The following is a 26,462-nucleotide window of genomic DNA, read 5'->3' as shown; positions in this document are numbered from 1 at the left end:
TTGAGGGGGTTCAAGAGATGCCTGTAATTGATCAAGCCCAAAATTCTCCCATTAAGTGTTGCTGGCTGCCAAAGGACTAGGTAGGTATTTTGTATTTCAAGCAAAATCCACAAACCCTACCTTGAAATGCTCATTTTGAAAGTATACTCATGATGGCAAAGAGGGTATTCTACCTTGTTCAGAAAGAAGCAACAGTACTGGAAGGATTAGAGGTAAAGAGACGAAAAAGGACAGCCTCATATCTAACAATTCTGGAAGTTTGGTTGATGATTCTGTTCCTTTAGTGGGACAGGAGATTCCAATGGTAGAAAAGACCTTTCTTTAGTGGGCCTTCTGTAGTGGTTGAAAAAAGAGGGAGTTTTATAAAGAAACAGAATTCTTGTGAGGTTGAGTCAGGGGAATAATGTTGTTTTGGGGGAAAAATTAAATGGTAAGGAAGAACATTCTGACAAGTTCAGGGGTCAAAAGGTTTATGCTTGTCAGAAGATGCAAATGGGTGTTGAAACGAGGAAAAAATTTGAAGAAAAGTGCGTTTCTTTTGATGAGATAGCAAGAAAAGTTCTAAGGAGAGATGCAGGAAGTAGTTTAAGTATATTGGAAGAATCAATTGTTCAGAAGGGTGTTACTAGCGAGACGGTTAGTAGTTGTAAGGGGAAAAAATTATTGGGGGGATACTTCAGGACAATGAAAGTGAAGATCTCAGTGATTTTGATTGTGATGGGGGTTTGCTCTTGGATGAGAATTGGGAACTGTATGGTTACCTTCTGATTCATTTGATATGCTTGGGGATTTAAAGAATGTGCTGCCTCCTCTTTGGAAGGGTTGGAGGGAATTAGCTTTTTTGAGGATGATGGTATGAATAAGAAGCAATTGGGTAAGGATGGAATTTCACCCTCCCTCGTAGAAGAGTTCTCTTGGAAGAATCTTTAAGCTTAGCATTTGTTGGGGGAATTGGGTTTTGTAGAAATCCCGAGTATCTTAGAATATCTTGGAGTAATTTAGGGAAGCATATATTGTATATTATTGAGAGAGATTTGTTTAGGAGATTATTTCCATATTTAGATCTTCCGATTGTATTATAAATATTGTATATTGGTTTGTACAAATTTATTCAAGAAATACAAAAATTCCATTCTGTTTTCATGGTATCAGAGCTAGGGTTTCTAAACCTTAGTTAACAATGGCAGACGGCGCCGTCAACAGCAGAGGGTCGAGCTCCTCTAAAACTCTCGATGGGGACTCTGAAGCCACCTCCATCGTGGGTTCGCATGGGCTAGACAACTCGGCCCTTTCCACTCTCGGTGGAGAAATTGAGCAGAAAAAATTTCCGTGAATGGGCTTAGTTCATCAAGCTTGTGATTGAAGGCAAAGGAAAGTTAGGATACCTTACCAGTGAAAGGAAGAAGCCCGCCTCAACTGATGTCGTAGCTTTGCAAAAATGGAAGTTTGAGAATTCCATGGTGATTGCGTGGCTTGTAAATTCGATGAAGCCTTCAATCGGCAAGATTTACTTGTTCTTACCAACGGCGAAGGATGTTTGGGACGCTGTTCGCGAGACGCACTCTAATGCCGAAAGCTACACCCAGATCTTCGAGATAAAGACTCGACTGTGGCAGCTGCGGCAAGGAGAGAGGGATGTCACCGATTACTTCATGGAGATGACAACTCTCTGGCAGGAGCTTGACCTAAGCGTCGATGAAGAGTGGGAATGCCCTAGTGACAGTATTCGCTATAAGAAGAGACTCGAGAATGAACGAGTCTTTAAGTTCTTGGCTGGCCTCAACCATGACTTGGACGATGTGCGAGGAAGGATTCTCGGCCGACACCCCCTACCATCGACTCGAGAGGTCTTCGTAGAGGTGAGGTGTGAAGCCATCACAGAATTATGATGAAGGCACTGACCGGACATACAAGGAATGAAATATCAGCCCTAATCTCGAGAAATAATGAAGTACCGGCTCTAATCTCGCGAAATCCTGTGGGTATAGGCCAAAAGATACATAAAGGGAGACCCTGGTGTGAGCATTGCTGCAAGCCAGGCCATTCAAAAGATACTTGCTGGGAAATACATGGAAAGCCTGTAGATTGGAAACCAAGACAATAAAAAAAATCGTGGCTATCAGGTTGCTGTTGATAATCCATCTGAGAAATCACAAGGTGATAAAAATACCAATACCACTCCAAGTGGCGCATTCAGTCCAGAGCAATTGGAAAGACTCTATAAAATGTTCTCTACCATTCAAGCATCGGGTCAGTCTTCCACTGATTCTTTAGCCCACTGAGGTAATTTTTTGACAGCCTTAAATACTATATCTCATTACAAATCACCATGCATAATTGACTCTGGTGCCTTTGATCATATGACTGTTCTTATCATCCGTTCTCATCCTATTCACCATGTGCTGGAAATTTTAAAGTTAAAATTGTAGATGGATCACTCTCATCTGTTGCGGGCAAAGGAAGTATTCGAATATCTGATTCTATAATTCTAAAATCTGTCCTACATGTCCCTAAGCTGTCTTGCAATTTGTTATCTATTAGCCAGTTGAAAAAAGATTCCAATTGCTTTGCTAAATTTGTTTCCACTCACTGTGTTTTCCAGGACCTATCATCGGGGAAGACGATTGGCAGTGCTAAGGCGTGTGAGGGACTCTACTACTTTGAGGAGGCAAATACGAGTGAACAATGTAAAACTGCTATTTGTGATTATGCATCTATTTCTAGAGATAGTGAAATTTTGTTATGGCATTCTAGGATGGGTCATCCAAATTTTCGATATTTAAGACGTTTATTTCCTTCCATTTGTTCAAATAAAACGTGTTTTGATTTTCAATGTGAAATTTGTGAACTTGCAAAACACCAGCGTAATTCCTTCCCAAAGTCCACATACAAACCATCCCATCCATTTACTATGATGAACAAGTCCATTTTCTTGAAGATATGATCAATATCTATGATACAGTGGAGATGGAAAGATTAAAGAAAGTCCTAGTTACTGAGTTTGAAGTTAAAAACCTGGGACAAATGCGGTACTTCTTGGGAATGGAAGTTGCTAGATCAAAAAAGGGTATCAGTGTCTCTCAGTGAAAGTATATCCTTGATCTCCTAACTGAAACCGGCATGCTTGGATGCAAACCTAGTGAAACCTCGATTGAAGCCGTAAAGAGGGTCGAAGACTGCGGAATACTTGTTGAAAAGGAGAGGTATCAGAGATTGGTTGTTAAACTAATTTACCTATCGCATACCAGAACCGACATTGCATTTTCGGTAAGTGTGGTAAGTCAACACATGCATTCACCGAAAAAGACTCACCTAGATGCTATGTATAAGATTCTCAGGTACCTCAAGGGTTCTCCGGGAAAAGGACTCTTCTTCAAGAAATGTGAAAGTAAGGAAGTAGGAATTTTCACAGATGCGGATTGAGCAGGATTAGCGGAAGATAGAAGGTCTACCATCGGATATGACACCTTTGTTTGGGGAAATTTGGTAACTTAGAGGAGCAAAAAATAGAATGTAGTGGCTCGAAGCAGTGTTGAAGTTGAATTCAGGGCAGTTGCACAAGGGATATATGAAGGACTGTGGTTACCGAAACTCTTGGAAGAAGTACAAATCTCGGTGAAATTCCCTACAAACTCTATTGTGAAAACAAAGCAGCCATCAGTATCTCTCTCAATCCAGTTCAACATGACAGGACTAAACATATAGAAGTGGACCGACATTTTATCAAAGAGAAGGTTGAAGAAGGAACCATCTGTATGACTTATGTACCTACCAAGGAACAAACTGCAGATATCTTTACTATAGGGTTAGCCCGACAGAGTTTTGATGATTTCATTTGCAAGTTGGATATGATCAATATCTATGATCCTACTTGAGGGGGAGTGTAGAAATCCTGAGTATCTTAGAATATCTTGGAGTAATTTAGGGAAGTATATATTGTATATTATTGAGAGAGATTTGTTTAGGAGATTATTTCCATATTTAGATCGTCCAATTGTATTATAAATATTGTATATTAGTCTGTACAAATTTATTCAAGAAATATAGAAATTCCATTCTGTTTTTAGGTTTACACATGTTAGATTGGAGGAAATGAAATTTGGTTAGATGGTGGTAAAATTGAGGCCAAGAAGGGTTAGAGGGAACTGGCGAATTTGAAGTGTTAAGGAATTATGGTGGGAAGGGTTTAAAGAGGGCATTTCTTGGTTAATTTTGTGTAGTTTTATTTTTATTTTTTTATTTTTTGCTTTGATTTTTTTGAGGATTTTGTATCCTTGCCTAATCTCTCTCTCTCTCTCTCTCTCTCTCTCTCTCTCTCTCTCTCTCTCTCTCTCTCAGTATATCTTCTTTTTTTATCAAAACAAAATTATTAAAAAACACTAAATTGGAATGCTGTTTGCATGTGACAATTATCATTTACTAATTTATGATGATCTTGATGTTTGACTTGCATGATAAAAATAAGATGATTACAAGATGGAACGATAGGATTGTTAAAATGTGGCTCCTGCAAAAATTCTTGATAGGTGTAAACGGTTCATATATAAATTGGTTAGCTTTATTGAAAGCTGAAGTTCTTGTTGCCATCGCCTTACTGTTTATCTCATAGAGCCTTGCTTTCTGAAACTGCAAATGTTATTGCCTTCTGCTAGGCACTGTAATGTCAAAAGAATCCATCTGAATTGATGTTATTATGTTCTGTGAGGCACTTTAATGTCAAAAGAATCCATCTGATACATACATCAGTGGTTTGTATTGTGGGGGTAAATGAATTGAACTAAAAACTTTTGGTTGGTTTTGCATTGTTTTAATGTTGATTTGAGTTGAGGCACACAGATTAACATAGAAGGGCCATAGAACCATGGGATGCTGCTTGAACCCATTGCATGGCAAAGTGCATGCATGGGTGACCATGGCCACCTTTAGGGAGAAGGTGCATGGATGGGCACGTTGGATAGGCTATCCTTGTGATTATAGGTTATCCTTCGATTGGATGCCCATGCAGAACCATGGGATGCTGCTTGAACCCATTGCATGGCGAAGTGCATGCATGGGTGACCATGACCACCTCCAGGGGGAAGGTGCATGGATGGGCAAGGAAGGGCCACAGATGTGATTGGGTAGGCCATCTGTACTTGGAGAAATGCCCAGTTCCCAGAAACCTAAAACTTTGATTTTCCATGAGCAGCATCTGCGTGGTCAGCTTCAGACTTAATCACGGGATGCCTGCTCTAGCCCACTGTATGGCAAGCAGATGCATGTGGTGGCCACTTCCTAGTGCATGCTTGGAAAAATTGCCAAATTTCCCATATGGAGGCTCATCCCATGCTCAGTCATTGCAATGCCACATCACTGGTTGAGGCTAGGGCCATTTCCATTACCATTGGCAAGCCCATGGCAGCAGCATGCCTGCTCTAGCTCACTGCCTGGCCAAATTCATTGTGGGTGGCTGTGGGAAGGTGCATGTATAGGCATGGAAGGCTACAGATGTGATTGGGTAGGCCATGCACATCCATGCCATATTTGATCTGAACTCGATTAAGGTCTCTTGTTTAAATAACATTCTAACAAAAGTTTGTCAAGTAAAACATTTTTTCTGAAAACTACACTCCAATGTGTATGTTTTGAGCGAATGTTTTTTCTTTTCTTAAAACATTTTTCACTAGGCAGTACTGCCAGTACCTCATTTTTTGTAAAGAAAGAGAAAGCAAATAAAAGCGAAAGACATCAAAAAAGTATTGCGGCCATAGAAGCTGAGAACATGTCTATAAATGCAACTAACTTTAGTCACGGACATAAATTACTATATTACGTGCCTGAGTTGGGAGCAATCGGGAGATTTCAACTTGAAGAATTTTGCCATTTGATGCATTTTCCCTTTCTTCAAGTAATAATAGAGAAAACACTTTAAAAAATGTAACAACCATTATACCTGAAGAAGAAGAAGCTGTAAATGAGTAAATAAGTTGAGTAAACGGCATGAGTGCTCAACCAGAAAAGAAGCTTTAAATGAGTTGAGTAATTGAAATAAGTGCTCAACCACCAAGATAAAAGTTTAAGCTCAAGTTTCTATGACTTATTCAAGCCATTACTTATAAATCTCTATCAGTCACTCAAGACATTTTCAATGGGGGTAGTTTATCAAGAAGAAGAGTAGAGTGGTTGGCATAAATGGTCAAGCACCAAAGAAGCTCTAAACAAGTTAAGTAACCGGTAAAAGTGTTCAATCTCCAAGCTAAAAGTTTAAGCCTAAGTTGCAATGACTTGTTCAAGCCATTCCTTGTAAATATTTATCAATTCCTATCACATTTTCAGTGTGGAAAGTTTGTTAAAAAGAAGCTCTAAATGAGTTCGTAATTGGTGTAAGTGCTCAATCACCAAGCTAAAAGTTTAAGCTGAAGTTGTCATGACTTATTCAATCCATTCCTTATGACTCTGTATCAATTCCTTTGATGTTTTCCAAATGGAAAGTTTATTGTGGTGAGGTGCTTTATTATTTATAATCAGGTGCATCAACACTCACAAGGCATGCATTTCCTAATTCATCCTGCTGCATATTTTGATTTTCTTTTGTTTGGAGGATCACTATGATCCTTTCCCCCTATTAATTTTTGCCTTAGCCTTTCTGGTTCAGGTATTGTTTACCTGCTCAATATTGTTTACCTGTTCACTTAGAAGCGCACTGTTAGTCACTTGCGACTGCTCATTGCACTATGAGACTTCCCTTTTCCTTTCCTTCACCCATCATCATGGAGCCACGTCACTTGCTGCTTTCATCATCTTATAGGCTTTTACCTGGCTCATCTTCATGCTGCAGTCCGGTGAGGATCTGGCATTGATAACATTCTTTTCATGAACCACCATCATTTCTTGAAAACTTGCTAATAACTTTAGAACATCACTATCAAACATTAAAGGAAGGAACTCTCCTCCTCACTTTTAATGGCTTAAGCCTAAATTTTTAGCTCAGTGGATGAGTGCTCATGCACGACACTTGGCTTATTTAAGGCTTCTAAGCGTGGTCTTAAATTTCCATGAATTATCCAAAATTTTTTGAAATTTAAAAATTTCTTCGAAATTTGTTGAAATTTGACAATAAAATAAAATTTCCTTGAAGTTGAAAATTGAGATTCTATACTCAAATTGGAATTTCTGTGTAAATTAATTTTTTTAATTAAACTAAACATTATTACGGGAACGATATGAATGATAGCTTTTAGACTTTTGAAATTATATGAAAATTAAACTTAGATATTAGCTGCCACAGTTTATTTGACCATTTATTCCTAAATTATTTTTATTTGTATGATAAATAATACTTAACTAATTTATGAATTTTTTTTATCAATTGAAAATGGTTTAATGTGATTATTATATTATGATTAGTGCACCTCATACACTACATATGTGTCAATGATCTAATTTATTTATAATATTTTAGTTTTGTTGGGATTTTTGGTAAAATGAGAGACCTAACATAACTATAGGTCTCTCTCTCTATTTATAATGCATATCAAATACATTCTAATGACCATAATACCCTTACTAACTCTCATTTATTAACATTACACTAACACACTAATTATATTAAAAGACTAAAATAACCATAACACTCCCCCTCAGGTTGGAGCATAGATGTCATATGCTCCTAACTTGTTACAAATAAATTCAACGCAAGCACCTCCCAAAGCTTTGGTAAACAAATCAGCAAGCTGCATATCAAACTTCACATAAGTTGTGGCAATGAGCTTCTCACAAGTTTCTCTTGAAAAAGCGGCAATTAGCTTCAATGTATTCTGCTCACTTATGAAAGACCGGCTTTGAAGCAATATGAAGAGCAATTTGATTATCACGCATCAACTCCATAGACTGAGAATGTGGGAAGCTTAATTCTTCCAACATGTTGTTCAATCAAACAAGCTCACATGCAGTGTGAGCCATGACCCTATACTCTGACTCAACACTTGACCTAGCCACTATAGTTTGTTTCTCACTTTTCCAAGAAACCAAGTTGTCACCAACAAAGATACGGTACTCGGTTGTGAATCTTCTGTCTAAAGGTGATCTGATCCAATCTGCATCAGTATATTCCTGAATATCAGTGTGACCTTGATTTTGACATAAGAGACCTCTCCCACGTGCACCTTTATGATATCTCAAAAGATATTGACTCGCAACACTTGTTGTGAAAGATATGTTCGGCCGAGTGACTGTGAAATAATTCAACTTTCCAACAAGTCTTCGGTATCGTCTTGGGTTAGGCAACAAATCATCCATATCCAGCACTAACTTGCATCCATAGATGTGTCAACCAGTTTGAACCCCAACAACCCCATTCATCCAAAAGATCAAGAATATACTTCCTTTGTGACAAAACAGTTACTATGTGAGATATGGATACTTCTATACTCAAGAAGTGTTTTGATGGTTCTAGATCTTTAGTTTGAAACTTAGTTTGTAGAAAATGTTTTAGGCTTTGAATACCTTGATCATCATCACCTGTAAATTTGTAATTACAATATCATCCACATACACAATAAGAATGGTCCTACTGGATGAAGTATGACAAGAAAATATAGAGTGATCCACTACACACTGTCGAAGGCCAAACTCAAGTACTACATCACTAAATTGACCAAACCATGCTCTGGGAGATTGTTTTAAACCATATAATGCATTCTTAAGCCGACACACTAAGCTTGACTCCCCCTAAGCAACAAACCTAGGTGGATGCTCCATATAAACATCCTCCTCAAGATCATTATGTAGGAAGACATTCTTCACATCTAACTGATGTATAGGATAATGATAAGTGGTGGCCAAGGAGATGAATAGATGTACTAAGGTAAGTTTGGCAACAAGGGAAAAGGTGTCAGAATAATCCAAACTATACTTAGGTGGCAACAAGGTAAAGGTGTTGGAATAATCCAAACTATAGTATACCCCTTAGCAACAAGACATGCCTTTAGATGAACCACAAAACAATTAGGATTGATTTTCATAGTGTATACCCAGTAACAACCAACCACAGATTTGTCAGGAGGAAGAGACACCAATTCCCAAGTATCATTGTCCTGTAAAACTTTCATCTCTTCAACCATTGCATTCCTCCACATAGAGTGGGCTAAGGTTTCAGAAACAGATTTAGGAAAGACAACAAATGGTAGAGTAACAAAACAAAAATAGGAGGTTGATAACAAGTCGTAGCAAACAAAGTTGGAGATGAGATGTGTACATTTTCCCTTTTTGGACAAAAATGTGAAAATCATCATCGTGGGAACTATGATCATTAGACGAGGAAACTAAAGGCATTGTAGTAGGAGTTAGAGGGGAGTCTTCCTTTGAGCTGCCGTCGTGAATATACTTGCAAATTAGGACAATTGAGATGATGAAAAGGGCATGAATTACATGGAGACACAGGTGGATGATTGTGTGAGGGCAACAAACTAGAATTTGGAAGAAAAGATCCATTAAGATCAGAAGCACTTAGGGAGTGAGAGTAGTATTGTGGAGACTTAGTGAAGGTAACATAAGCAAAAACAAAGAATAGGACCATAACAATGATATCCCTTCGGAGTGCACAAGCAGCCTAAAAAGACACATTTTATAGAATGAGGATCCAACTTATCCACCTAGGGAATTAGCTGATGAACAAAGGATAACTGAATATATGAGGAGGTAAAGAGAATGTAGGTGAATTAGGAAAGAGAACATATTTGGGAATTTTACCACTAAGAGCAAAGGATGACATCTTACTAATAAGATAGCAAGCAGTAAGTACAACGTCACTCCAAAACACTTTAGTAGAAGCATTTGATAAAGTAAGCCACAACAGATTTCAAGGATATGTCTAATTTTCCTTTTTGCAACCCTATCTTGTTGAGGAGTGTGGGCATAAGTTGATTGCTGAACAATACCAAACTAAGTCATATAAGTAGTAAATTGAGTATTGAAATACTCTTTAGTATTATCACTTCGAAGAATTTGAACTGGCTAACCAAATTGAGTCTTTATTTCATAACAAAGGAAACAAAATATATGAAATAAATCAGAACGATCTTTTGAGTCATCCTTTGAATAATCATCCACAAAGGTTATAAAGTATCTTAAACCCAACTTGGACATAGCTCAACTAGGACCTCAAACATTGTAATGGACTTACATGAAAGAGCTTGCTGGCTATTTATTGACTTGAGCAACAAAAGGGACATAATGATGCTTTCCTAATTGACAATACTCACAATCAAGACTAGACACAAAACTCAAATCCGAAACTAGATGTTTCAACTTTTTTCAACGAAGGATGACCAAGGCGACAATGAATTTGGAGAGGTGTGATAGCAGCAGTGCATGTGGTAGAAGGAGATAGTGGCTCAAAGTGATAAAGTCCACCAGCTTCACACCCTCCATCAATTGTTTTCCTTGTCTTCAAATCCTAAATGACCACATAATCGGGGAATAATGTCAGTGAACAATTCATGGATTTGGTAATCTTGATAATTGACGTAAGATTGAAAGGAAACTTAGGAATATACAAAAGAGAAGGAAGATAAGTTGAGGAAGTAGGATTTATAGTTCCTATTTCCTTAACAGCAGCATTAGATCCATCAACAAGAATAGCACGTGGTAAGTTTTCAGGATACTGAAGCATAGAGAAGAAATTAGGTATAATTTTGATATGATTAGTGTAGCGGAGTCTATAACCCAAAGACTAGGACAAGAAGTATACGATGATGATAGGCAAATTGTGGGGTTACTTGTTTGGGCAAGGGATGCAATGGGAAGAGAAGCTTGCTGTGATGCTTGATATTAATGTAACTTGGAATACTTTTTCTCCAACATGGAAATAGTACATTGCTCCCCAATTGGCCCCAAAGGTGTCGAGTCAGTTGTGGCTGCGTTGGCAACATGTGAAGGTTTACCGAGGAATCCTAACATTGAGCGCACCTCATGCACAATGAGCGCACTTGAGAGGAGTGCCTCTACCTCGTCCATCTCTTTTACCATGACTGCTTGATCCACCTTGATAAATTTTGCAGTTGCTTGGTTTAAAATTAGAATCACCTTGCATGGCAAAGGTTGTCCTCTTAGAGTTAGATGCAAAACTAGGAAAATGTGTGCTGGAGGAAGCATGAAGGACGTGAGGATAAACATTAGAAAATTATGGCAACTCTGTGCACCTAGTATCTGGGACTTGACTGCCATAAACTTGGGGTTTCAAACCTGCTAGAACTCGAAGAATTGTCATCTGCTGCCTCTGCATCTGCATCTCATGAACATCGGTACTTATAGGTTGCAAGATGTTTAGCTCCTTATGAGTATGCTTCATTTCTCCTAAATACTCTTATGACACTCCTTATCTCCTTGTTATAACTGAAAGTACTCCAGGTATAAATCATACATGCTTGTAATGTTGCTAGAATATAGAAGCTTGAGGTCACGATCCCACGTCAGACGTGTACTAGGGAGATCTTGGGCTTATAAGGATGGTTTGGGGCCCAACTATCTCTGGCACCTTTTATAGGACAAACTTGTGAGGTCAATGGGCAAAGTGGACAATACCTCACCGGAGTTGGGTCCAAGACCATTACATTTGGTATTAGAGCCACCTTGGGGGTATTACCATGTGGGTGGATCCTACACAAAGGTGTAAGCCACACTATCGAGGGCGTTAGAGATCGGACAGGAGAGCATGTCACGATCCCATATCGGATGTGTACTAGGGATATATTGGGCTTCTAAGGATGGTTTGGGCTCCAACTATGTGAAGCGCCTTTTATAGGATAAACCCGCGAGGCCAATGGGTCAAAGCAAACAATACCTCACCGGAGTTGGGCCCAACACCGTTACACTTGGCATAATCCTAAATCTCCTTGCATGTGCCTAGAAGCATGCAGACCCGTGCAATTTGGGGTTCTGTTGAGTTGCACAAGAGGGAAACAATCAAAGCATTTTCCTAAATCCACACTTCTTTTCACTTCTCATCAGAAAGCCCAAGTTGGAATAAGTGGTCATAATCCTGTTAAATAAACCCTAACAGTCCTAGAGCATTGAACATTATTCTTTCTATCCAACTTTTCAGTTGTAATTTGTGGCAGCAATGAAGGAAATGTATTTTTGGGATTCATAGACTCCATCCCAATACTTGCAAACTAGGCCATTGTCAAACAAGAGGAACAATCAAACTAACCAGAACCATGAACAAGGTGAAGCAACAAACTGATGTAACACTGCCACAGCCTCACAAAATCAACTTGTGAACACTGCCACTGCTCCAAGAGACTCACCAATGGCCTTTACTAACACCGAACAACAGCTAATGAATTGCCACAAGTGCATGGTAAAAAAAAGATTAGATCTTTGAACAAAACACATGCCCAACAGCCTGATATTATGATCTATGCAAGGAATCAGAACATGCTGGAGGAAAAAATCAGAAAAAGGTGTCTGGAAACTGTCTCACATGCTGGAGCATGGGGTCGGGACTGCCGGCAATTGGCTGGCGTGTGGGATGGTCTTCGGCGATGGGATTTTGCAAGGTTATAGTTCAGAGGGTCATGTTTTTAGCTATGTGATTGGTTTTGTGAAATATTGAAGGGTTGTCGTGGTTTTGAGAAGGGCAGCGATGGGAGGATGTTTACGATGACGGTTGAGTTTGGTTTGGTGCTGGGGTTTAGGTTGGATCTTGTTTTGATACCATGTTGATATTTTTGGTAAAATGAAAGACCTAACATGATGATAGGTCTCTCCCTTTATTTATAATACATATCAAATACATTTTAATGACCATAATACCCTCATTAACTCTTACTTGTCAACAATACAGAAGCACACTAATGATACTAAAAGACGAAAACAACCATTAACAAATTCTAAATCTTGCATTGTTATGTTTATTTGAAATTTGTAAAGTTTCATAAAAAATTGCTTTACTGCTAATTTCCGTAAATTTTTTAAAATCAAAATTGAAATTGACATAGAAGTTTCTACACTTCAGCCTTCAAAATTTAGCTGAAATTGAAATTTAAGACATTGGTTTGGGTGGGGGCATGACACATTGCACATAAGGACACAAATTAAAGAAGCAATTAACATGGATTTCCAATTTAATAGTCCATGTCTCTACAGTGACAATACACTTTGCTGGCTAGGCGAGAATATATTGAATCATGAATCAATGGCATCAAAATCTCAACTCTGATCTCTTGAGTTGCTTGATTCATTCACAATGTTTAGATCACATTCAAATCAAAATTGTGATAATTGGACTTGCTTGATTTCTTCATACTATTGAGATCTTGATAGGTTTCCCAAACTTTTTCAAGAAATCCAGCCCTGTTAAAGGAGTTGGAGGGTGATTTTACTAGGTGGGAGATTGTCTTATGTATTTGCTAATGAAAAGGCTATTCCTTATGGTTCATGGAATGTTTATTCCTAGGAAGAGTGGTTACAATAGAAGAGTTTTATATTTGACGAGGAAGAATGTTTTGTTATCATAAAGCAAATAACAATGCAAAGTTTTTTATGAATTCATAATAAGGAATAGACAATGGATACAACAACAACAACAACAAGAACAACAACCACAACCAAGCCTCAAGTCCCACAATGTGGGGTCAGCTCTATGAATTCTTTTTGCCAATTTACACGACCATGGGCAATTTCCTCTGGCAATTTAAAGGCTATTAAATCTTTACTTACTATTTTATTCCGAGTTATTTTAGATTTACCCTTACCCCTTGTGCTGCGAGTAATAGTAACTAGCTACTCCTTGTTACTGGTGCACTATTTGGCCTAAGTTGCAAATGCCCAAACGATCTGAGCCGCTTTTCCCTTATCTTCTACAAGTGTTATGCCTAACTTATTGCGAATATGTTTATTTTATCTTTTAGCATTATATCACTCTTCCACCTTAACATTTTCATTTCAACAAATTTTACTTTTTGGATATGTTGTTTCTTAGTTACCCATGATTCTAATCCATATAACATAGTTGGTTTTATAGCCATCCTATAAAGCTTCCTTTTTAATTTTAAGGATATTCTATGATCGCACAACACGCCTGAAGCATTTATCCATTTTACCCAACAAATTTTCAAAGTGATATTTATTATCTCTTGACCTTAGACATTTTTAGGGTTCTATCCCCTACTTTTTTAACATCTATAACAATATCTTTTAGTTCTTTGTCTACAACGATTCCTACTCCATTCATATGTTTTTCTTTTCCTATGTACCAAAGTTAAATCTTGGTTTTTCAATTTCTTTAGCTTTCTCCCCTACTCACTTAGTTTCTTGAGGTTAGATTACGTTAAGTTTCTTCTAATCAATGTGCCAACTATTTCATGCTTTCACTTGTAAGTGTCCTTATATTCCAAATTGCTAATCTAACCCTAGTCTATGTCAGGTGGAACGTCTGTTCCTTTCCTATACCATGTTATTTGGAATAAGACAATGTTTTGGGTTACCTCTTTATACATCATTGCATCCCAATACAGTTTGTATTCCATCCTATTTCCAAGAGTAGGGATTCCCTGAACAAAATTTAGCTTAAATATTTGACTTGTTGAGGGGGGTTGTTTGCATGTTTATAAAAGTTGAGGGGTTTATGTGTCGCTAAGAAAAATCATAGGGCAGCAAAGTATAATTTTCCCCAAATATTACTTTCTTGGAATGATTATTAGCTAGTGTCGCTGAAGATGGATGGGATATATATCATTAGATAGAATAGAACCAATCTTAGTTGCTTGAGCATGGCTTCTCTGTTGGGTTTGGGTATCCCTCCTATGTGGAGAAACCCATTCAACCCTTTAGCCCATTTTCTTTGGGCTCTTTTTTGGGCTTTTTTAGAGGCCTTTTTACACCTCATTTAAGTAAAGGAAATTAGGGTTGACAGTGTAGAATTCCATAAAAAAAGTGATAGAGAGTGTGCGGCAAAAAGAGGGAGAACCACATTGAGAAAATCTCGGTTTTTGCAATACTGCGCAATTTTGATCAACCGACAATTAAAGGGTCATCTGTGGTTCGATCGAGCTGATTTTTTGTCAGTAGATAGAGGACTCATAGATGCTGTTTTTGAATGGTCGGATTGGTCATCCAAGCACTATAGCGTCAGATATCAACTTTTGAACAATAACTATGTTGAGAAAATCTGGGTTTTTGCAATAGTGCGCAGTTTTGAACAGCTGACGATTGGAGGGCCATTCGTGGTCTGATCGAGCTGATTTTTTATCAGTAGATAGAGGACTCATAGATGCTGATTTTGAACGGTCGGATTGGATGTCCAAGCACTGTAGCGTTGGATATCAGGTATGAACAGTACCACGTTTTTGGTGAAATTCTCAACTCTCTCTCTTTGATTTTTAAGATCCCTTGTTGTTAGCTAAAAATAGAGTTATGTACTCATTGTGATAGCTGAAAATTGAGATTTGTGCCCACACTTTTATCATAGTGAAGTTTTTGAGTGGACTCTCAAGTTCCGTGGTTTTTAACCCTTTGATTTGAAGGGGTTTTCCACGTAAAATTGTGTGTCTCGTGTGGTTGATATTTGTGATTATTTTTGGATTGATTTTGTGCTTGAGCATGGCTTCCCTTGGATAGAAAGCAAGCCTCAATGAGTTCTTGTCACTGTAAGCTGAGAAGTGAAGCCATTTGGTTCATTTCAGGCGCTTAAATACCTTTAGCATTCAGTGGTAATCTGCAACTAGGAAAAGTTTCTACAATGGACCATCATTTCTTGGGGGGAAGTGTACTCTCAATTTCATCAAAATTGCATGATGTTTGAAATAGGATGTTACAATGAAGAAATGTATTGAGAATCTTACATGTTCATGTGTAAAGTATGCTGCTGGCAATCATAAAAACAGCCAGCTAGTTGCCTCACTTGAAAAATTCTTCTGTTGTATCAATCCTTATCTTTTTGCATTGATCTTGGAGGGACATATACAAGAAGAGGTCAATGGCATGTGTTGCTTGTGGAATGATATAGTTTTGTTGGCAAAAAACTTTTTGTTGGCAAAACTTGAGTGTTGGATTTTATTTTGAAACAATGAAAAGATTTTGTTACAACCTAGAGGTTTATGGTAAGTCAGATTTAGAAATAGTAAACATAAACTCAGAATTGGGTAAATTGGAAGATCTAATATCACAATGATAGGTCTCTTCCTCTGTATAGTTTATGCCAAGCTCATAAAAGTGACCGTATTACCCTTGTTAACTTATGCGCGCACTCAGGCTTACTAACACAGAGATAACACACAGCACTAAGTACTCACAGTAACTACTAACAATTTTCTACATAATTAGAGTAGGATGAGGTGGATAAATACTGATTAAGTGATCTGTGATCATAAATATTTACAAATATTGAATGGAAAAATTATAGATGCCTATAAGGCATACTTTGTTCTTTATGGCATAGAATGTGGAACAATCAAAAAATATGTTAATATAAATATTATTGATAAATTGAAAATATTGACATGGCTAATTGTCATTACCAAAAACAATATAGTGTGAATGCATTCGAGAGATATCAGAGTTGGTTTGAAAAATTGAGAGATAGTCATCTAAGGTTGTTTGCACTTCAACAATGAAGTGGATGACCTTGGTAAGAAGGGTGATTTGATTGAAGTTGGTAGGGCCACAAGGGCAAGGAAGCTAACAAAATGTTGGTTGAGGTAGTAAGGAAAGACATGATTGGCTTGAATTTATTAGAAGGAAAGACATGATTGACTAGAATATATCATAAGTAGGCGTATGGTGACTCTTCAAGGTGACTCCAAGTAGTTAAGATGTCATGCTTCGTTGAGTTGTTGAGCTATGTTGTTGAAATTTTACAGTCTATAATTGGCTGCATACGAACACTTAAAAATAAATTCATGTTATTGCATAATTGATGACTGGCCTCATGCTGCCTGCAGGAGATGTGGTCTCAAATTCTTCCAAGGGCGAACATAAGAGTTCTCGGACTATTAAAGGGGCGCCTCTTGAATCACTTTTTGCACAGTTTTGTTTGCACTCTATTTGGTTCGGCAATTGTAATATACGTGGTATGTATGAAATACTAGAATGTTCTCTTTTGGTGGTGATACTCATGTTAGAGAAAGTAAATAGCTGTGGATGGGGTGTTTTGTTTCTGGTAGGTCTTTCTTCTTCTTTTTGACTAGATTATGTTGTTTGTGTGATAGGTATTGCTTTGCTCTGGATTGAGTTTGTTCGAGAAGTTCGTTGGTGTTGGGAAGAGTCTCAGCCATTGCCCAGAATAGCAGCAAATGGTGTAATTGACCTGTCAACTTGTTTGATCAACCAGAAACTGCAAATGGTATAATAATTGTATTTCTTTTTAGGGACCCGTAGCATAATTTGTTCCCTGCACACTACCTGGCAACCAAAACCAAATTTAGTAGAGGCTTTGCATGCTGTGATGGGCTTGAATTTCATCAAGCATCATGTGCATCTCTTGATAGTTTTCCGTATATTGAGTTGAGATCTCAGCGACGTTCTTTTATCTATTTTTCTGCAATCTTATCCTTCTCAAATGAAAAATTATTGCATTTATGAGAATGGTATTGGCTGTCACCCATGCCAGTTTCATGCAGTAACTAGTATGTTCTTCTTTGTATCCATTTGGACCCCCAAGTAATGACTAATAAGGGCTGCATGGTACTCATCAAGAGCTCTCCTGCAACTCAGTCAGCCAATGTTTAGATGTTCAAGCCTGCAAACGTAAGCATCACATAAGTCTCTTAACCACATGGCAACTGTGAGAGTAATGTTAAAGGCAACCACAATTTTTGTAGGCAAGAGTCATTCATACAAAAAGCATTCATAGATCAACAAAGTGCATCACAAACTGTTATAATAAAACACAACGATAAAAGGGACTACTTGTTTTATTCAATCAAGAGAACAACAATACAAACATCAACACAAATAGTTTGATTGTCAATATAAATCCTTGGAGAGTACATATAGAGTCATTGTCTCCTCCTATTACCCCATTACATTGTCACCCCCTAACACTAGGCTTATGTACTAATACATATCACTGTGACTTCTGCAATATTTGGTTCGTCGTTGGAGAAATAATGTGACGAATGACATTGTTAGATTTCCTTAATGTTTTTAGATTATTAAATGCCTTGATGATGTTTAAGGCACGTAAAATGGTAAGATCACAATTGTTTCAACTTTTCTACTTTGTTGTGCAGCTTGCAATATGCATTGAGAAGAAGTGTCAACAAAATCAAGATTTTCCAGGAGCTTCTGCTCAGACCAAGGTCAATTTTTTATTCTGTTTTATCTTCTTGTTGCAAGGCTTACATTTTTAGTGTGCTACTTGGAGATTATCCCCACTGGCCTGGAATCTTTGATCCAACTGGGGAAAAAAATTTGCAGGAAGATAATCTAGTTGAGGAGAGCTCATCTCGTATGGAGATACCTAATGAAGAATTTGATGGGACACATGACAGGTGAACCATGCAAGTGAGAACTCTTTGGTTTATTTAATTAAAACTCTCTAACTTTGTTTGTCTGAATTCTGTTAAACTAAGGATGCATTTGGCTTCATTATTGTTTCACATTTTAATTAATTTATTAATTTATATATATATATTTGGTTTTTTTGATGTTGAAAACAAATGTAACACCCAATGCACAAGGCTCCCACCCCATGGGGGCCTCAGTAGGGTAAAATGTTTAGAGTCTTACCTTCTTGCTTGGAGAGACTTTTTCCGTGACTTGAATGTCTAACCCAAGGCTTGGATTGGATGTAACACCCTTACCACTGAGTCTTAATTCCTTGCTGTTTTTGTTGAAAGCAGCAGCTAAAAAACATTTTTAATAGTGCTCATTGTTTTTTCGTCTCTGAAGCAAACAGATACTTTATCAGATTCTAAAATCCTTGGATATGCGTCAAATACTTCAAAAATGTATCTCAAGTAACCAACATTTGCATATAAATATTTTACTTTGAAAATGCATCCAATATGTTTAACATGGAGATTATGTAAAACATGTATGTTAGCATGTCTTCATTTTTTGTGCTTTAGAAGAAATATTTTATTTGCTAAGCAGTTAAATAAATCAATACACTGTGTGACGAAGAAATATAATTTTTAACTAATTACACTTATATTCATCTTTTAATGCCTTTTATCAATATATCTGTTAAAGCTTGATATACATTGTTGGCCCACAACCTAATAGCTCAAGCTTTTAGGTAAAGTGGTAATCTAACATGGTATCAGAGCTAGTTACCAGGAGATCTTGGGTTCTAGTCTTGTTGCTTGCATTTATTGGTTCATGTTTAAAAAAATTATTGTATTTCCTATAATTGATGTTATCTATCGTGTGTTTATCTCTCCACGTGCTGTCAGGCTGCATGTGTGAGGGAGTGTTAAAGCTTGATATACATTGTTGGCCCACAACTTTATAGCTTAAGTTTTTAGGTAAAGTGGTAATCTAACAATATCTTTTTTAGATATAATATTGTAAAATACTTTTGCTGCATGTATATACATACATATATATATATATATATATATATATATATTATGGATAGACGCATGTTTAAAAATATATTTTCTATATGGGATTGTATTGTCCCCCTTTGTGAGTGATTATGGTGGAGTTTTCTAGCTGTAATCATGGGGTACCTATGTTGGAAGTGAGTCCATGTTGGAGTTTTTGTTTTTGTGTTAAGAGTAAAATCCTTGTTAATCGATTGATAAGGGTTTCTTTAGTGGCTGTTCCATGGTTCTTGGAGTGTACTTCATTTGCCTTTGTGTTTGGAGTAATTTTCTTGATGTGAATATGTGATGAAGAGAGTCAGCTAGATTTCATTTAATAAAAGTAAAATTGATGGCCATGTTTCTTTGTGGAGAAGAGGGGTGGTGGCTGGAGCTGCTGGACAACCCCGGTTTTGTAATAAAACCTAGTTGGAATCTTCAAATGCCCATCTGGAGGTTTGTGCCCCAATAGGATTTGTTTAAAGCCTAATGAAGGGGATTAAATGGGGTACAAACCTGGGATTCTTTTGTCAATTTTGGTTTGAATGAATCAATTGTATATTCAATTTTGTATTCTTTACATACTTAGGTCTCTCTTTAACATGTACACAGAGAATAAAATATGGAAAAATAGAAGAGGACTCAACTTGCAGTTGAGATGTGTAGTTTAGCTTCGGTGGGGGGTCTTAATTTATAGCCTCTAGCATGTGGTTCACCCACCATGGTAGGTGGTAGTGGCTCACCCACCATGGTAGGTGGCGGTGGCTCACCCACCATGGTAGGTAGCCGTCATTCACCAACCATGGCCGTCGTTCACACTGTAGGGATTTCTACATTATTTACATCCTAAACAAATTCTGCCAACATACAACACATGTAGCTGTCAATTTTTCTAACATCCCCCCTCAAATTGATGCTAGCGATCGAGAAGCATCAATTTGGCAAGAAGAAACTGATGGCGAGGACCGAGAAAGAGCCTTGGGGAAAACATCAGCGGTTTGGTGTTTAGTGGAAATGTGTGGAAGAGTAATCTCCTCAATATGTTTGGTGCATTCGTGAAAAAGGGGATTGGCAGCAATCTGAATAGCACTTGTATTATCAGCATGAAGAGGAGTAGGAGTAAGCTGCGGAACACAAATTTCTCCTAATCACCCTCGAAGCTATAAGATTTCAGAATAGGCAAACGACATAGCTCAATATTCAGGCTCGGTGGATGATTTTGAGACACGAGCCTGCTTCTTACTCTTCCAAGAAATGAGGGCATCACCAAGGAACATACACCAACCCGTAACAGAATGACAAGTATCCGCACATCCATCCCAATCGGCATCGCTAAAACCCATCAACTGTAAAGAATTCCTTGAAGGGAAGAACAAGCCGCGACTAGATGTCCCTTTGAGATATCGAAGAAGATGACGGACAGCAGCCAAATGTGATTGGCACGGAGCCTGCATAAACTGACTGACTTGCTAAACAGAAAACGAGATATTAGGTCAAGTAATGGTCAAATAATTTAAACTACCCACCAGTTGCCGATAGATTGAAGGATCAGATAAGGGATCACCATCAGCTTGTTGCATCTTTAAATTTACCTCCATAGGTGTAGGAGCCGAATTACAGTCTTGAAGGCCGGCTAATGAAAGAAGTTCTTGGGTATACTTATGCTGATGTAAGAGTGTACCATTCAGACAATGTTGAACTTCAAGTCCAAGAAAATACTACAGTGGACCAAGATTTTTCATATGAAATGAAGATTTGAGGTGCTGTAAGAGCTGCTCAATTACCTAGGAATCAGATCCTGTAATCACAATGTCATTGACATACACAAGAAGTATAACGATCCCAAGGGCAGTCTTGTGAAAGAAAAGAGAGGAGTCATACTGACTCTGAGTAAAAGTGAAATCCAATAGAGTAGTACGAAACTTCTCATACCATGCTTGCGGTGCCTGCTTCAAACCATACAGATACCGCATTAAGTGACAAACCTCAACAGAAGAGGAAGGAAACAAGCCAGGAGGAGGAGACATAAATATTTCTTCCTTTAGACCACCATGTAAAAATGCATTCTTCACATCCATCTGGCAAAGTGACCATCCTTTCGAAATAGCAATGGCCATAACAGTGTGGATAGTATTCATTTTGGCCATGGGAGCGAATGTTTCCTCATAATCAACCTTATACTCTTGCCTATTCCTAAGTGCCACCAGACGAGCTTTATGTCTTTCGATAGAACCATCAGTACATAGCTTGATAGTGTAGACCCATTTGCACCTAATAGGCTTAACTCCAGCAGGACAAGGGACAATGTCCCAAGTGTGATTGTCCTGAAGAGCCTAAGCCCTAAAGTTCATCCTGCAAAGCTTGCCGCCAACACTCATGAGCAGAAGCCTGAGAATAAGACTTAGGCACAAAGGTAGTATTAAGAGTGGCCTGAAGAGCAGAAGAAGAAAAACCATACCAATTTGGAGGTTGGGAAACCCTAGTAGACTGGCGGGGCGCATGTAAGACAGGATTAGGTGGCGGTTTAGAAGAAGGAAGAGGCAGTGGGCAACATTGCTGATATACCCAAAACCTGGCTTAAAACGAGAAATAATACTAGACACGTCATCAAAAGGAGGAAGCAAAATAGAGGAAGAAACGTGATTAGTACGAGACGGAAAGAAATATTGATTTTCAAAAATAATCACATTGCAAGAAATACGAAGCTTGTTAGCATCTGCATCATAACACACAAACCCTTTATGAGAATTAATATAGCCAAGAAAAGCACATTGAACAAATTGAGCAGCAAGCTTGTGACGTTCAATGGGAGGTAAGTGAACAAAACAAACACAACCAAAAACATGTAGAGAATTATAATCAGGAGAAACACCAAACAAACGAGAATATGGAGCATCAAGATCCAAGGTAGGAGAAGGCAGACGATTAATCAAATATACAGCCGTAGATTAGGCTTCTACCCAAAATCTAGGAGGAACAGAAGATTCAATCATCAATGTATGAACAACATCTAAAAGGTGACGATTCTTACGCTTGGCAACGCCATTCTATTGAGGGGTGGAAGGACACGAACGCTGAGAGAGAATACCGTTCTGTTGGAGAAAAGATTGAAAAGGACGAGACATATATTCGCCCCTAGAATCTAAGCGTAAGATCTTAATACAGGTAGAAAATTGGGTTTCTACATAGGCATCAAAAGTTTGGAAGCTTGAGAACACATCAACTTTAGAACGAAGAAAATTGACCCATGTGAAACGACTGTAATCATCAATAAATGTCAAAAAATATCTGTATTGAGCATGAGGAATAATAGGATTCATACCCTAAACATCAAAATGAATAATTTCGAAACACGTTGAAGCACGACTACCCTGTAAAGGAAAAGGTAAAGATTTGCGTTTACCAAGTTTACAAGAAGCACAATCAAAAGATATCGAAGAAGATGCACTTGTATTATTTAAATAATCATGTTTCATAGGATGTGTCAAAATTACAGAGTTTGGATGACCCAATTTCTTATGCCAAAATTGGCTATTATTATTAGCAATAGCAAAGCAACCAAGAGAAATTGAACGAGGAATGGTAAATGATTGAAGAGGAAAAAATGTCCCACTTTAGGTCCCTTTGCTATCTCCTGTCCCGACACTTGATCCTGCACACGACAACCAGAACGATCAAAATGAGGAGAACAATTTTCATCTACTAATTGTCCAACCGAAATGAGATTGGCCGATAAGTTAGGAGACTCGAAAACATTAGTAAAGGAAGACCCCAGATTTCCAACAACTGTAATAGGAAGAGTACTGCCATTGGCGATCTAAATATGTTACTTACCATCTTATATACAAATATCATATAAAGCTACCTGACTGCCAATCATGTGATTGGAAGCTGCAGAGTCAATTAACCAAGGAGAAGTAAGAAGATTTTTCTTACCTTGGAGACCAAGAGTAGAGAGGGCTGAAATGATCATCTCTTGAACTTGCTCGAGAGTAATGTTTGAAGATGAACCCAGAATAGTAGGTTGTGCAGAAGATGTAGGCACAAAATTGGACTGAACAACAGTATGAAAAGCAGGAGTGGAGCGATTTTGAGGATGTACATGAAAATCCTGAATGATATGATCCTTTTTCTTGCAATAATTGCAGAATTTCTTGCTGCAATGTTTTGCAATGTGCCCAATTTCCTTGCAATTATAACACTGTGGCAGAGATCTGGATCGTCCTTTGCCTTGAGCGGCGTAGGCCACATTAAATTTCTTAGAACCACCAACATCTTGAGAAAGGCAAAGCTATGAGGCGAGACGTTGTTCTTCACACAAGATTTCACCCAAGCAAACCTCTAAAGATGGGACAGGTGTGCGATTGATTAACCCAGCTTGTGCACTTTCAAACTCAGGTCGGAGCTTCATCAAGAATTGATCCCCCTGGCTCTCGGAGTGAATCGCTTGTAGTGCTGCCAAAGCTTCTTTGGGAACCTAAGAATGCACCAACCCAGAATAATCATTCCATAAATTAATAAAACCAGAATAAAATTGCTCAATGGAGAGATTCCCGTGGCAATAGTTTCCGATGTCTAACTCCAATTGAAACTTTCGAGCATAATTATTTTGATAATAAATTTGCCGAAGGTAATCCCACATCATCTTAGCAGTATTGAACCCACAAAGATTGTTGACCATATGAGGTTCAACAGAGCTAAGTAGCCAAGAAGCAACTTTGGCATCCCTACTTTCCCATGAACTAAGTTCCTTGGAATCAGTTGGAGCCTTAGAAGACCCATCCAAATGACCCCATAACTCCTTCCCTTTCACAAACATTCGGAACTGGAATTCCCAACTGGCATAGTTCTTGCCATTAAGGTGGACAATAGAATTTTCTCTTGACAAAATTACCACAAAAAAAAAAAAAAAATTGGACAGAACAGAGAAATCTCAACAGTTACTGGAATAAGAATTTCAACAGCCCAACAACACCAAAAAATTATTTCCCGATAGCCACACACCCAAACTGAATTGCTACAAACTTACAGCCATAGGAATCAGGCTTGCAATAAAGATATAATCAAAAAGGATAAACCTGATTCACCGGAATTGCCCCTCCAAAATCTGTTGACGGTCACCAAGAATTCAGCTTCAGCCAAGCTGAGAGATAACTATGAAAATAATTTGGGGCTCTGACACCATGTCAATTTTGGTTTGAATGAATCAATTGTATATTCAATTTTGTATTCTTTACATACTCAGGTCCCTCTTTAACATGTACATAGAGAATAAAATATGGAAAAAGAGAAGAGGACTCAACTTGCAGTTGAGATGTGTAGTTTAGCTTCGGTGGGGGATCTTAATTTATAGCCTCTGGCTTGTGGCAAGATCTCATGGTAGGTGGCCGTCATTCACCAACCGTGGCCATCGTTCACACTGTAGGGATTTCTATATTATTTACATCCTAAACAAATTCTGCCAACATACAGCACATGTAGCTGTCAATTCTGCTAACATCTTTGGGTTTAAAAACTCAGTCCCAAATTTTGGGTTGTGAGGCAGTAATGTTTGCAACTAACAGGTCTGCCCAATTCTCTAGTTTAAAAGCCCAAGCCCAAAATTTGAGTTGTATGAAAATGAAATTGAAAAACTGGAGTTTCGAATCCTTAGAAAATGAATTTCGTGAGCTGTTTGGAATCCTTAGATTTAGTGCATGATATTTGTCATTTGTCAGCAACTTTTGTTAGAAGTTTTAGAAGGTATTCCTGCTTTTAAGGATTATGGGATGGATAAAGATCACCAGGTGAATGATCATGAAAGGGAGGTATTTTGCTCCCACTTGTCTGTCCTCGTGAAGAGATTAGTCAAAAGGATATTGAAGGTCAACTATTGATTGATATTGTTAGATTACCATTTACCTAAAAGCTTAAGCTATAAGGTTGTGGGCCAATAATGTATATCAAGCTTTAACATTACCCCACACGTTCAGCCCAACAACACATGGAGAGATAAACACACAATAAATAACACCCATGATAGGGAATACAATAATTTTTTAAACACCACACAATAAATGCGAGCAAGTAGAACCGAGGACCTCCTATTAACCAGCTAATACCATGTTAGATTACCACTTTACATGAAGCTTAAGCTATTAGGTTGTGGCCAAGAATGTATATCAAGCTTTAGTAGATATGATGAGCGCATAGTTGTCTAATCCTAGGGGGCTAGAAATACAGATGGATCATGGTAGCTAATTTGAAGTGTTTGATGAATTATGATGGGAAGGGGTTGAAGGATTTAAAAAAATAAAAATAAAAATTAGTTGTGTCATTTTCTTTCTTTCTTAATTTCTTTTTGTTTTCTTGTCCTCCTTTAGATTGCAATTTTTTCTCCTCTCTCCCATCAATTCCATTTGTTATAGAAAATAATATTTTGCACAAAAAGAGTTCTCAGACTTACATCTGGAAAATAATAGATTGCTGCATGACTAGGCATCACGAGTTGATCTTGTTCAAGGCATTATGTTTTCCTATGATTATGTGACTGCTTGTCTTGTGTACATGGGATGGGTAACCATCATGTAAATAGTAGTATAGGTTTTAGTCATTGAGTGTGATACTGCCTTAGTGTAAATGGGAATGTTACTCTTCAATCAATTTTATATTTCCTAGTGCCAAAGCTAGAATAGCATAGAAAGCTCTTTAGGGGGAGGGTGAGTGTTCACAATGCATTGTAGAACTCACTAGCATTTGTAAACATGTTTTGCCTAGTTGCCTCCTTGCTAAACAAATGTTACCTACAGAGGTGTTAAGAATGAATAACGTTGCTTTATTGCTTAGTGTGTGACTCTAGTCTACTTGCTTACTTGTTTATTGATTTCGCTTAACTTTGTATTTGATGGTTAAGAATTTGTTCATGTGGTGAAACCACAGTATACTTTTGGCCGACTAGTTAAGCTAGAGTGC

At 37.9% G+C, this 26,462-nt stretch overlaps 1 protein-coding gene across 1 annotated transcript in view; it reads left to right on the top strand.

The window, feature by feature from the left end:
- LOC131148542 (uncharacterized) overlaps positions 1-26,462 on the top strand; it is a 117,220-nt gene that overhangs the window by 63,290 nt on the left and 27,468 nt on the right. Inside the window, exons 14-17 of the mRNA XM_058098295.1 lie at positions 16,923-17,051; positions 17,190-17,323; positions 18,213-18,281; positions 18,400-18,473. Of these exons, the coding sequence (XP_057954278.1) occupies positions 16,923-17,051; positions 17,190-17,323; positions 18,213-18,281; positions 18,400-18,473 (406 nt within the window). The remainder of the gene's footprint in view (positions 1-16,922; positions 17,052-17,189; positions 17,324-18,212; positions 18,282-18,399; positions 18,474-26,462) is intronic.

The sequence above is a fragment of the Malania oleifera genome, chromosome 2 (genome assembly GCF_029873635.1).
Source record: "Malania oleifera isolate guangnan ecotype guangnan chromosome 2, ASM2987363v1, whole genome shotgun sequence".
Taxonomy (NCBI): domain Eukaryota; kingdom Viridiplantae; phylum Streptophyta; class Magnoliopsida; order Santalales; family Ximeniaceae; genus Malania; species Malania oleifera.
Note: the sequence above shows the minus strand (reverse complement) of the source record. Positions and strands in the feature narration are given on the sequence as shown.